The sequence below is a fragment of the Eurypyga helias genome, unplaced genomic scaffold, assembly GCF_000690775.1.
Source record: "Eurypyga helias isolate BGI_N326 unplaced genomic scaffold, ASM69077v1 scaffold5846, whole genome shotgun sequence".
Taxonomy (NCBI): Eukaryota; Metazoa; Chordata; class Aves; order Eurypygiformes; family Eurypygidae; genus Eurypyga; species Eurypyga helias.
In genome coordinates this window covers 2,213-15,589 of record NW_010254540.1, presented here as the reverse complement: position 1 = coordinate 15,589, position 13,377 = coordinate 2,213, and the positions used below count along the sequence as shown (strand labels likewise).

Below are 13,377 nucleotides of genomic sequence, written 5' to 3'. Positions count from 1 at the left end.
GGGGAACGGCAGCTCTGCGTTTCTGTATTACTCTTCCACTAAGTGATCCCCAGGAGACACGAGGCACCAAAGCATAAAAAATACACAAGCTCCTCTAAGTTACGGGGAGACTGCACAAGAGCAGGGCTAAAACCTGGGATTTCCTGATTGCCGGTTCTAGGTTTACACCTTCAGACTCTTTTCTCGTCCCTGCTTGTCCCAGTAAAACCAGGACAGCCATGTGTCAGCCTGCTCCGAATCACCAGCTATTTCCAGGGTGGTTTTAAAGATGATCTGTACCTGAAAGGCATTTGCAAGTCTAGTATTTCTAGCAGCAGCCAGTGATAAGGAAGTTGAACAAGAGGACAAGTAATGTTCAAACCTTAATTGAAGTGAGATTTTTATAGAACTCGGAGTCCAAGGAGGGAAGTTCGTCTACGGAGCTGTAGAAGACACTGTGGTGGTGCCCAAGCAGCTGACTCAAAAAGAAGGAAGCAAACGGTACATCCACAACTATTCCCTAGAGACAACAAGAACGCACGGGTAAGGTCCTGCCGCATACTTGTCCTGGGCAACATCTTCGGTCACCTACAATGCCTGCAGGCAGATCGTGTTGTGGAAGAAGTGCAAAGATGCAAGATAGTGAAATCACCTAAGAAAACCACAGCCTCTTAAAATCCAGGTGCAGGGGCAAAAAGGCAACGGGGGAACACCGTGTTTCCTTTAAAAGAACTTCCTTACATGGAGTGGGTCACCATCATTCCACCCTCCTTTTAAGCCACGTGTCCATTTAAATAAGGTATCAACAAATGGAGGCTTGTAAGGTGTAACACCAAAATATCAGACTATTCCAGCTAGTGTCCCCAGCACCAAGAATAATCATCAAGGTATGTCCCAGTTTTTACCTCCATGACTAATTTTAATACATGTCTGAAGAAGTGTCAGATCGCCCCACCATCAGTATCTTTATCCAAGTCACCTTTTCAGTCACCCCCCCCACCCCAAATGCTCCCAGAGGCAAGGGGCACCATCGCAGAACTGCATCTGAGCAGTGCTGGAGCAACAGAGACAGCACCCTAACGCGGCACGCTTGGCTCACCTCATACACAGCCTTTCCAAGCATCTTCCCCACAAACTCGAAGAGCTGTAGGTAGTTCTCATGAATGTAAGATGTTGGGGACGGATACAGCCTCTCGTCACCACTGGTTGTCTGCACACAAGCGGAGATTAACACGGAGTGAGCCAGCCTGTTTGTGCCTGCAGCGGGTCACCACGGGCAGCATCTGCAGCCCCGCGTCATACCTTGAATAAGTTGAGTGCGGGGTCAAACACTTTTTTAATTATCTCTTCCAGAAACTCTTTGAAGACACCATCTTGATCGATACCAGCCTCATCGACTCCCAGATCGTTCACGAACTTCACTCTGATCACTCCTTTCATGGCGTTCTGGGAAAGCTGCCGTAGCTGTTCATATCCATCCTGCACAGACCAGAAGGGCCAGAGGACAGTCACAGGGGGATACGTGTGAAACACCACGCAGACATGCGGCACACCCAAGACTCATACTCCACAGAAAACCGCATTTGTCACTGGATTTTGTGTTCAAAGAGTCCAGCTTTTTTTCCTAGTCCAAACTCCAGCTTTGGAGCATCTCAACTGAACTAAGGTCCCACATTCTCCTGTATCATCACTTCATACAAAAGCACGGAACTGGCACTTAGGTCCCTCAGCACCCACAGTTAAGGTAAAAACATACTCATGCTCCATATTCTTGACAGGCCAAGTTACTGGCTTTTTGGTTGGCCTCTGCAAGCCAGGTCACTCACCTCCAGCATACGCGAGCGGCGGATAGTGATGTGTGTGACATGAGGCGACGCGGAGCTGGTCTCAACCAGCCCGAGCTTCTCCTTCTCCTTCGTAACCATGTTTCGGAAAAGCAGCACCCTCTTAAAAAGAAAAGAAACATGAGCCTTCATCCACAAGGGTTCCTCTGCTTCAGATGCTCCTGATGCAAGCCCAAAACCAGCTCTTGGTTGTCCTGTTCCCAGCTAGGCCCAACGATGCCACCGTCATCTACCCACTGGAAATAGTGGGATCTGCCTCCTCGTTCCCCAGTGGGGCAGAGAAATCCTTGAAGCTCTGCTGTCGGAGGGACAGGGTACTGACAATACTGAAAACAAAAGCACCCTTCCTATCACTACATAAAAATCTGTCATCTCTGCAGATTTGCTACCTGCAGAAAGACACCAAAGCCACATCAGGCTCTGCTGGCTGGCTCTGCGCAGCTGCCCACACAAATAAACTCCCTCAATGATCAAGACAGTTTAGAGGAAATATGTTGGGGAAAGTCGGGGGGAAGGAGAAGATTTTTGTTCAACTGGCATTTCAATCACAAACTCCATGTCACAAAACGCTAAAGACGCATGTCCCTTCCATCCCAGGCCATCCAGGTCACTGGCTTTTCAGTCCCCATCCTCTGCCCCCATCCCACTCACGTTCTTGTGGGGAATGACATGCGGGATGAACTGCAGGAGCAGCTGGGCTCGTTTCTTGTCCTTGTCCAGCTCCTGGAAGAGCACGCTGGGTTTGAGGTCCCTTACAAAGAAAGGCACAGATTCAGAGATCCCTGAGAAATGCCCAGGTGTGAGCTGGGGGTAGGAGAGAGAGGAAACCTGTAACGATTTCAAAGCCGACTTAAGCGCTCAGGTGTACACATCTAAGAAGGCCAGAGACACTCAAGCTGTTAGCAGCTGAGTCAGTTTTCAAAGCATCACCCTCCATGTGCAGCAGCTAATCCTTACGGCACAGAGGAGAAGCACAACAGGAAGGGCATCCTTAAATGCACGCGTAAGGAGCAGCTCTGACCTTGACCTCCCAGGCAGAATGAGACACACTCAGTTTAAACTCCGGGATCCCAAACCAGCCACCCACAAGGCAGCTGGTGCAACGGGCCAAGCCCGCAGCTGCACGCGAGCCTTGCCCTGAGCTGGACACTTACTTGCGTAACCAGTGATCCTCGGGAGCAAATCGCCTGCGGCAGTCCCTTTCGTACAAGACCATGAGCCAGCCATGGACAGAATGGAACAGCTCCAGGGTCTCCCCTCTGGCGTTCTCTGAACAAAAGGAACAAAGCAGCAATGTCCAGGCACCCTCGGTAACAGGAGCGTCCGGGAGCAACACGTTGATCACCTGCCCTGCACTAACAGGACAGGTGTACTTCTCCTGACCCCCACTGCCTTCAGAGGGAAGGAAGAGACTTTGTGCCTCCCAGAAGACAGTCTCTTCTTTGATCAAAGTGAAAAACCTCTTAGCCACATCAAAGCCATCTCAGCCAGCTCCGACTGAGCCATCACAACAGAAATGGGCTACGTCATCTGATTACCAGAACTGAACTGCACCCAAATTATACCAGCACACAGACCAACACCAGGTACCTTCGGAGACCCCAGCAAGCCTGCTCTGCTTTGTCACAGCACCGTATTCCATTCTTGCCCAGTACATGGCCCAGGCAAGCTAAACTTGACAAAAACCAACATGCACATCATGCCTGTTACACAAATTCTTACTGGAAATCGAAAAGTGCATTGTATTTGGTGCCAAGCACAAGAGTGGCACCTGGACACCAGAAGACTGGGACATACTCTCATGCCACACAATGCAGCATGGCTTTTTTTATGCAAAGCAGTAATTAGCAGAAGCTTCGAATTCCGAAATATGCCATTTGTTGTTCTAATAGTAACATCAACTCAAGCTCCTGAAAACACTTACCTACAATTCCATCCCAGATCATTTTAAATACAAAGGAATTCAGAAAAGATGAGATGGTAACAAGCTCTTCCAGTTTGAATGAAATCTGCTCTTCATAGACTTCTATGTCATCAAGAATCCTACCAGAGAAAACGAATGCAAATGCACAAGTGTAAATTTAATTCCCTGTTGAAATTTTCATAAAGGCACATTATTCTTTAGCAGCAGCTCTTATTTCTATGACAACTGACACCCGTGAGGATCTGGAGTCATAAACAACTAAGCCTTATTTGTTGATTGTGATCGATATCTGATCCTAACAACAGACAGTATGAAAGGTCCGAGATACAAGCAAAGCTGGTATTTCACAGCTAAAAGGACCTACACACTCATCCCCAAGAAAACTGGGGTTTCATTCATCATTCAAGCTGTCTCTGCTGACCAGCAAGAGCAATTCTCCACCCCCTCTCCCATTCTTCGTTTTGTGTAAGTCTATGAGTGAGACAGCAAAGGAGTTGTATACGGAAGCACCTAACCTGGGGAGCTTTCTTTAGCAGTATTCAAACACTGTTCCTCAAAGCTTATCTGGACTTCAAGTGTTTGCTACAGACTGACACCACTGCTGCCCAGCAGCAGCAATGTTTCTTCCCCCTCCCTAGCCAGTGCTGTAATCTTTTGTTGAGCTCAGCCAGCTGTATATTCCTGAAGCAGCACATGGCTGTGGGGGAAAGTCGTTTACTTCTCAGGACTCTACCTGAAAAGCTTGCTGCTTTACTCTGCCTCATTACCTTTATGCAAAGGCAGCAATACCTTAACTATTCCTCTTGAAACTTCAGGAACACAACAGCTTCACGTTCCCAATGTAGAGAGCACCCTCTGCTTGCTACCTACGTGATAAGGTGGCGGGAGCAGTCGCAGAAGAGCATCAACATGGCCAGCAGCCTCTTGGATTCCTCCGTATCATTATTCAAGCACTCCAAGAAGAGTTTTAACCCGCCCTGTGGTCCCAGCTCACAGATAAAAGCCCATAATTTGGGCAACAGATCATCCAGGTAAGTGAGGCCTAGCAATGGAAAAGACAAAGCACACTAAGGAAAGGTTGTTCTGCCCGCTTGTTCACGCGGGCTCAGAGAGACAACGTGACCAGGAGCTGAAAGACCCTTTTGCAAAGCAACACTTAACTGAAGGGAACATAAACATGACATTTGGCTCCCAAGCCTGTCTGCATTAACAGGAGATGTGCAATCACCAGGAAAGCAGAAAAAAGCTTTTAATGAGGCATTAATCATTTGCACATCTGAAGCTCTTCACTGCTAATTATATTGCAACTTTAGGAAAGAATTAGTTCCTGTGATGCAATCCCCATTACAGCCACCTTGGAGGTGAGAACACAAAGAATGGGGCTGTACCTGTGGTCACCACTATAGCCACAAGCAAAGCATCCATCTGGACTCATTCCCCTGCTCCAGTCAGTAGATCAAAACAGTGCTTATCTCCTCCTCCATCCATTCCTAAGACAGGTGATCTGTCCTTAAGATGTATGAAAGCACTCAGCGTTTGCACCACATAAAGATTAATATTGCTAGGCTTCTCAAAAACACTGACTCAGTCTTAAGTTTGATATGCAGTAAGCAAGGTTTCATTATAGGAAAACTTGCTTCAATTTGTATTCTGGAGAGTTAATGCTTGATAAAGAAGTGATGAATGTTATTGATCAGACGTATGATTCAGGATGGAACAAGCCTTCCACCCAGCCAGTCAATAAACCGTTGTCAGTAATAAAACTACCAACAAGTCAACAGAATTTAATAAGAAAAATCCATTTTTTCTCCACATTTTAAGTGATTTGAAAAGCACAGATGTGCCCTGACCTGTGAGTATCTGCAGGCGGATCTGCGTTAGCGTCGTAAGCGTGGTTTGGTACAGGACACAGATACTGCACACCTTCTGCACTTCCGCCGAGTCCACGCGCTTGCCCCCGACCGGCTTGAGAATGTTGCGGACAGATGCGGACTTCTGGAAAGCTCTCTTGAAAAGATCTGGTGACAGAGAAACACACGAGACCTTCGCTCAGGAGATCCAAGTGCTATTCCAAACCATTCCCTATTCTCAGCCACTTGGCAGCCCTGTGATAAAGAGGATTTTAAGCAAAGTCACTCTGCAGACAGTAGGTTTTGGTGGACTTGGCCAGCAGCTGTACAGCGTTCTGCCAAAAATGCAGAATATTTCAGTGAGGGAATTACTCTGGAGCTTAAAACCTTACCAGAACTGCAGTAACTAACGCCCATGGGATCTAGTGCTACAGGCAGCAGCTAGAAAACAGCTAGATTACAGCTGTTTTATCCCAGATACTCTTCTGCAGAATCCCCACGTATCGCAGGTCCACGAGCCAGCTTCACCTTGCATTTCATCTGGGAAGCCGGCCTCCCATCTTGCCGTGGGAAGCAGTAAGTTATGCAGTAAGCACTTCAGCTACTTGAGAAACAATGAAAAAAACCTGCTCAAATAAGCAAATATTTTCACAGCACTGAAATAAGAGACTCGCCCCAGGTCACAGAGGCATTCTGAGCAGCAATTACAAATAGGAGAGACCGTATCCCCACCTAATCAGCTGCTGCAAGTCATTACTCAAAGCTTTCAGCCTAAGTGGAAAAGTCTGTGAGTCTGCAAAAGACACATGTACACACACAGATGAAAAAGCAACCCTCCAGAACTGACTCTTCATGGGAAGGCTGTTCTGAGGGGAAACCGGCTGTGTTGGCAGCGGAGCTATTTCCTGATTCTCCAGCAATTTCTTGCTGAGCACATCACTGAAGAGGATGCGGATCATATGGACTCCCCAGAGATGCTGCAGTTGCTTTGTCAGCAGAGGCATGGACTCATTCAATCTGAAAGACAGGTCAGAGAGACAGGGTAGAAGGCAGGCTGGAATAAAACACCAGGCAGTGATACTGCGATACATTTAGCTCATAGTCAAAATGGGGTGTGCACCCACCCTACGGACGGTCCTCCCAGGAAAAGCTGATACACAGGTCCTGTGTCAAATGTACCAGTATGGCCACTCTTTACCAGTCTAACTGTACTAAATTAATTTCCTCATGTAATAATCTGTGTATGAATGCAGCAGTTTATATTGCGCAGATATAGTCTGAAATATCTGAGAAGTTATTCTGAATAGGGTCACACTGTTCATCTCAAAACATAAAAACACACTGCAGCTTTAAAAAAAGGAAAAAAAGAGAGAGGCTTAATCATCCATCACCATAAGGTCACCATCACTTACCCGTAATCCACTGTCTGTGAAAACCAGCCCAGCACAGGATGCCAGTGGGTGAGGTTGGATTTCTTCTGTGATACGTACTTCTGGCAGTAGGAGAGCATGTGAATGAGCACGCCCACAAAATGAGCAGTCTCCTCCTCAAGAACTTTATCATTCAAGGAGCCCAAGTACACAAGATTACCTAGTGGAATGAGCAGCACAGCAAGACTTAGAAGAGGAACAGATGATGCAGACATAAGAGATGAAATGAACTCACACCTCGTTTCAAGTCCAGGAGAGGATTTCTGTGAAGAATGACTATTACAGGCTACCCTGCAGCAAGCCATTTCCAGCACACGTCAGCCACTACGGTAGCCAGTCACTTTGGCTGCCTTCTCATCCATACCCCACCAACACCTTCTACAAAGTACTATGAGCTACAGACGATCCATGGTTATTCCTGAGTTCCAACTGTTCCTCGTTACTTCTACAGAAGTGTGAACTTAAATATTTCAGTGGCACATCCATTAGGGAAGACAGATTCAAGTCTGCTGCAGTGCAATGCTTCCTCACAGCCCAGCTGAAAAGCTAGCGGAGATAACACTTCACGGTGTGGGCATGAGAAGATGTACACAAAAAGTCTCTGATCCTTCCTCCATTTGCAATGGCATTAAACCATGTTTGCAATACCCCCAAATAAATCTCAATTATCATTTAGAAATCATCTAAATATGGATAAATGAGTTGGAGGCAGCTCTAAGCCATGGAGAATGAAGATTTGACTCCAGACCCTCTTCCAAGCACAGTAAAAAAATAAAGACTAAGTAGTTTTACAGGTGCTTACCCAACAGACAAAGAGTGTGACTTCCTTCTAGGCACACACAGACATCTCGGCATTGTGCTTCATGACTTAAGAATAAGATGAACTTGCGGAAAAGATCATGAGATTCTATCACCGCCAGACGCTGAAAGAGAGAATTCAACTGCCAGTAAGGCTGAGAAGCGCCACACAGAGGAGCAGTCACATTAAATTAGATTAGTGGACAGCCTACAGATCCTTTGCCATGCAGGACTGATGATTGCTATGGTTCTGAGTACGGTGACAGAAATGGAAGAATAACAGCATGCACAATTCAAGTTGTGTGACACATATGCCTTTATTTTTATTCTATTTTTTTATTTATCCTAAAGCAGTTCAGCCCATCATCCCACTGGTGTTAACAACTCCTGTGGTATTAGAGACCCAGAGTATCTGGAGGGTGTAAGGATCAAGTGTTTCCACAACAGAGTTGAAACTGGCAAAGAAACGCCAATGGTCTGTTCCAAGACCTGACAAAATGGAATAACAAGTGGCCTTATTCAGTGGATTTTTGGTACTATTACATCACCCACTTACCTCAGGTGTTAGAGTAGCAAGATGAGTCATTATAGCAGGCACAGACATGACATGGATCAGAAACGACCTCAGCAGATTGTCTGAAAACTGTGCAGCAACCACAGGGCTACAGAGAGACAAATACTTCAGTGCCAGTAACCTGACCTAGCAAAGCAATACACAGCCTTTGAGCCGTTCCAAATGGCCTGATTCTGCCTCATCAAGAAGCATCATTGGAAAAAGAACATTTACTTACACTTTTGTTACCATAGCAAGTTCACAAAACTGCTCATGACTCAAAGGAGTGGAAGCCAAACAGTACACAGCCCAATGTTTTTACACAGCACATCTGTACTACTCAGAGCACTATAGGTGTTATGTGGTTCATCCCACAAGTTCCCATTCTCTCCTCACTACCATGAAGCCAGTAATTACATATTTTCCTTAGGAAGAAGCTAAACGACATATTCAAGGACATCCACTGCCCTACTGAACGTCACCACGCAGTGACAGCTATAGAAGGGAAGTGGCCAACAATTAAGCACTGAAGTCTTAAAAGAATGCTCCTTACTGGCTGCAGATTTTCAAAGGGAAGGGACAGAGGTCAGGGTAACAGCATCCTTTTCTTTTTTTCAAGAAACCAGACGGAATCATCAGAAAGACCTGCAACCAGCTCTTGTTTCAGCAAACTTTGCCCCTGCAAACTGCGTAGCAGGGTGTCTGCATCAGCAGTTTGTCGTGAAGAGGCCCAACCGTGCTTAGCTAGAGAACCCCAACCCCTTCGGACGCTTTAACAGAAAGGCATACAGACCCTGTACTCCGCACTGGAATCGCACTCCAAAGTCTAGGCTCGTACCAACACTAATTACTGATTTAAGAGCATTCTGATCTGAAAAAGGATGACAGGGAAGTGAGCGATTTGCCTAAAGCAGCTTCTTTCATCAGGGTGATGCTCTCAGTGGCACAAAGAGACTGGCAGAATAAGCCTTCAAAAAACACAATACGGGTGACTTTGGCTGCGTATCATGCCAAGCGGCTCTGGCTGCCTTACCGCAATGCCAGAGAGAAGACGGCAGTTAAAGAGCCCTTGGACAAGGAAGGTCTGGATCGTGCCAAGCCGTTAGTGAGCAAAATCTGGAATTAAAAAAAAAAAAAATAAAAGAAATCAACCCCCCTGCAACACTCAGAAAAAGATTATGATTACTCTTGAAAGACATGATGTTTATTTTCAGAGCAGAGAAAAAGAACATCAAAGCAATCTAAGAAACAGTTTCTACAAGTCATTTGGCAGAACTAGAAGGGCTTCAAGTTAATAATGGCATAACAGAGAAACTGCAATCAAATCAGACACTCTGCGGTACTTATTTCTCTAGATCTGTACTCAGACAGTTCCCAGGCCTTTTACAGGCAAGGCTCATAGCTGCCTGGCAATAGCATCCTCATTTAAAAGATTAATAAAATTACATCAGCTCCTTTCCCGTACAGAACAGTAAACAAATCAAATATATACAAAACAGCAGTGGCAAAGTTTGGAAAAACATTCAAAAGCCCTTTCTGTCCAGCTCACTAGAAGATGAATAAGTAGGATTTGGATTCAGCAGTAGTGACAAAAAGGAGACAGTGTGTTTGGTCTCAAATGGGGAGACTCTGCTTTGAAGTCAAATATGAGCTCACACGAATCACCAGCGCTCCACAACCAGCCTCTCCCTGCCACACCATCACATACACCATCATCAAAGCTTCCTCCGGAACAAGGACCACAGCACAGTGCTGGGGCTCGTTTTGCATAAAGTGAAAACATAACTGTATCAGCCCAAGACTGACCTGCAGCACAGAATAAAATCCCTTCTGATTCAGATGTCCCATGATGTTCGCACAGATGTGGTTCATGGCCGGCCGCAGGGTTTCACCTTCGGGTTAAAACACTGACGTTACTAAAACAGCATCACAGCTCCACTCTTTACTTCCTCACACACTACAGAGCGGTTTGTCCACTCCTAAGCCCTTCTTGCACAAAGTCCTTGCCCTGATATGCAAAAGCACCATTCTAGCAGCATTTCACATCAAGTCTGATTTAAGGCATTTGTCTATTTTTTTGTGTGCACGTCCTACAGAAAAACAGAGCTAAACCCACATTCCATCATCCTCTGAACACTTCCTGTGTGTGAGACTTTGGAGCATTATAAAAACGCTGAAACTATCGATCTAAGGGAAATAGCCTGTCTAATCTCAAGGGAATCCTTGGTGCCCATTCCACGCTTCGTGCAAACACAGGAGCGTAATGAATCTTTGTGGTAAACCTGGGGAGAAGAAAGGGTGCAGAAACAGCAGCCAGTAGGTTTCAAGAGCAAGTCCCAGATCAGCGGCTTAAAGTATTGAATCGGATGCACCAACCTTTTCCCCGCAGGATTTTCCAAGTTGAAGTGTCTGTGAAGGTGACAAGCATCGTGAGGTGCAAATTGACCAGTCTGGAGTCTTGTAGGATGTCAGGCTGCGATAGCAAACACAATAAGTCACATAAATAATAAATATAAAATCAAATAAACAATAAATCAAATTATCTTTGTGCCAAACTACAGAACCATTAAATGCAGGGAGACAAAACACAAAGGAAATGTTTCTTACCTTAAGCTGCTTGAGAAATTCACAGCAAAACCACAAAATGTCTTTGATCTGTTTGATCCATAAGAGCGTAAGATCCTTGGAGAGTGCCAGTGACACGTACCACACCTGAGAAAGGCAGGAAACAAAGGGGAGCAGTGATGATTTGTGATACCGGCTTGCAGAGTGCATCACCAGGAAGCTTTGTAACAAAACCGTCTCAGTGTCCTACTCAACCCAGCAGCAGAACCAAGTTATGCCTCTCCCCAGAATTCACACCACCCACCACAGGAAGAAACTGCTCTCTACCTCCCGTAGCGAAGCTGCATATAGTGAAAGTATCAGAGGAATATTAAAGAACTTCTCCAAACATTCACCATAGAATCTCAGGAGTGTGCAGGTGCTTTTGAAAGCTAAAAATTCAAATACCACCAACCGAAATCCCCACACATAGAATTAAAAAAACCAAACAACCCTCCCACCCCCAGGCAAAAAAACCCAACACCTTGCTGACCTTGGGCTCATTCTCAACATCCATACTGTTAAGAATACAACGGCACAGCTTTTCAAATCTCTGGGAAAAAAAAAAACAAAAAAACAAAAGGTGGCATTAGTTCTAACTACAGGAAGGGCTATTCTGGAACAGCACCAGGAACAGCTCAGCAGAGGGAGCAAGATACCTCTGTACCAAAACAACAAACGTTCCAAACATACTCCCTACAGACAGCATGGATGGCTCCTTCCCTGAGAGTACATCTACACATTACGCTACACAGTGCTCATCAACAGAAGGAATTTCTCAGCCTCCCCTGTTAAACTGCCTCCCTCAGCAGCATGGGCTGAAGCCAGGAAAAGCATCTTCCCGTTGGGGTTCAGCTAGAAGAGATTCATGCTAATGAGCACAGCAGCATGTTCCGAACTCCCAGCCATCATGGCTCTCAGCAGAACTCTGTGGTCACATCCACACCTCCTTAATTATTTCAGTCCAGTTGGATTTGCCACATGCTCACAAATTATAAAGCCATTATAAGCTACAGAATTGGCTGCTGTGGTTATCCTAACGGAGAGCAGTGTCCAGACATGGAGTGGAAATGAGCACAGCCTTGTCTTCGGCCCAGCGAGTGACTGACTGGTTGTTGGAATGGGAAGGACAAGAGGAAGCAGAACAGACATATTTCAGCAGTGCACCTTATTACTGTAACACTGCACTTAAGGAAAAAAAATCACCTCCTGCTGCTGCTGCAATTTAAATACAGCCTTTCATTTTCCAATTGTTTTCCTTATAATTAGCCCTCACAGTTCCCTGGGGCAAATATCATCATTTCATAGACACTACAGCAAAGGGCTTCACCCTGAAACCACGAATTCAGGGCACGGGCAGAAAATATAAACAGCCTGCACACTACACTGCCAAGACAGCTTTGTGAGCTTGCCACAGTGTACCTGCCTGGGGAACTGATGCCGCTAACAAAATCCTAGGGCACTGCTCAGTTACTGAAGCTGGCGGAGTCACCAGGAAAAACATTCGTTAAACTATGCGCTGAATACGGAACGGCTACTAACAATTCAAGGGTTCATCTATCTCATTGCTACAGGCAGATCTCTCCAAGAAGGACTGGGAGACAGAGATCACATTTCTGACGTCAATATATATCGCAGGAACCCGCACAATCGCTAGACAACTAATTAGGCATATCTAACATGTTAAAATAGGTCTTCAAAAGAAGAAAAGCATGTCAGAGCAGCAACCTTACCTCTTTGTCCTCTTTATGATTAAATACAAACAGTAGTTTCCTAGCAATTCTGAATACAGAAAGAGCACTTCTTTTACTTGAGCCAGATTCATTTGCCCCAAAGAAATCCTCCACTTCTCTCCTACCAAAGTGGGAAAAATGAGCATTATTAGTTTAAAAAAAAAAAAAAAAAAAAAAATCAAGCACACCTCTCCAGATAAGAGCAGAAGGTGGAATTTCACACACCTTATCTCCCTCTGCAGGCGGCATCGACAGAGAAACCTCCTGATCAAAGCCTGGATCTGGAGGGCAGCACGCTCCCTCTCCTTCAGCTCCCTCCGCTCCTCCCGAGCCTGGCGTGCTTTGTCGAGGAACTGGGCTTTGGAGGACTGGCTCGCACTGAACATTTTTATAACCTACCAAAATGTAAAATCAAGGAAACAAAGAATCAGTGCAGCAAAATCCTGGGGAATTAGGAGCAGAGCGCACAGGCAAGGGTAATTCTTTACTTCTGATCCAACTACCTGCATCCCACATTTTAGTAGGGGAAGGAAAGTACTCAACAGCACAGAAAGAAGTGCAAAACACAGCCTAGGCAAAGCCAAAGCTACTGTCAATGGGACCACAGTAAGAAAACACACTGACACCCGAATCATTCCAGCAAGGCCCACAACCTGATGCAG

At 45.7% G+C, this 13,377-nt stretch overlaps 1 protein-coding gene across 1 annotated transcript in view; it reads right to left on the bottom strand.

Moving 5' to 3' along the window:
• Positions 1 to 13,160, bottom strand: part of UBE3B (ubiquitin protein ligase E3B) — a 19,464-nt gene extending 6,304 nt beyond the window's left edge. Inside the window, exons 1-20 of the mRNA XM_010153001.1 lie at positions 12,941 to 13,160; positions 12,716 to 12,836; positions 11,476 to 11,535; positions 10,986 to 11,090; positions 10,755 to 10,851; positions 10,185 to 10,270; positions 9,412 to 9,494; positions 8,382 to 8,487; positions 7,830 to 7,950; positions 7,010 to 7,187; positions 6,445 to 6,614; positions 5,598 to 5,765; positions 4,618 to 4,789; positions 3,748 to 3,866; positions 2,978 to 3,092; positions 2,475 to 2,574; positions 1,806 to 1,925; positions 1,282 to 1,458; positions 1,079 to 1,189; positions 362 to 499 (exon numbers count right to left, since the gene is read on the bottom strand). Coding sequence (XP_010151303.1) covers positions 362 to 499; positions 1,079 to 1,189; positions 1,282 to 1,458; positions 1,806 to 1,925; positions 2,475 to 2,574; positions 2,978 to 3,092; positions 3,748 to 3,866; positions 4,618 to 4,789; positions 5,598 to 5,765; positions 6,445 to 6,614; positions 7,010 to 7,187; positions 7,830 to 7,950; positions 8,382 to 8,487; positions 9,412 to 9,494; positions 10,185 to 10,270; positions 10,755 to 10,851; positions 10,986 to 11,090; positions 11,476 to 11,535; positions 12,716 to 12,836; positions 12,941 to 13,101 — 2,508 coding nt within the window. The 5' untranslated portion in view covers positions 13,102 to 13,160. The remainder of the gene's footprint in view (positions 1 to 361; positions 500 to 1,078; positions 1,190 to 1,281; positions 1,459 to 1,805; positions 1,926 to 2,474; positions 2,575 to 2,977; positions 3,093 to 3,747; positions 3,867 to 4,617; positions 4,790 to 5,597; positions 5,766 to 6,444; positions 6,615 to 7,009; positions 7,188 to 7,829; positions 7,951 to 8,381; positions 8,488 to 9,411; positions 9,495 to 10,184; positions 10,271 to 10,754; positions 10,852 to 10,985; positions 11,091 to 11,475; positions 11,536 to 12,715; positions 12,837 to 12,940) is intronic.
• Positions 13,161 to 13,377: the final 217 nt, after the last annotated feature.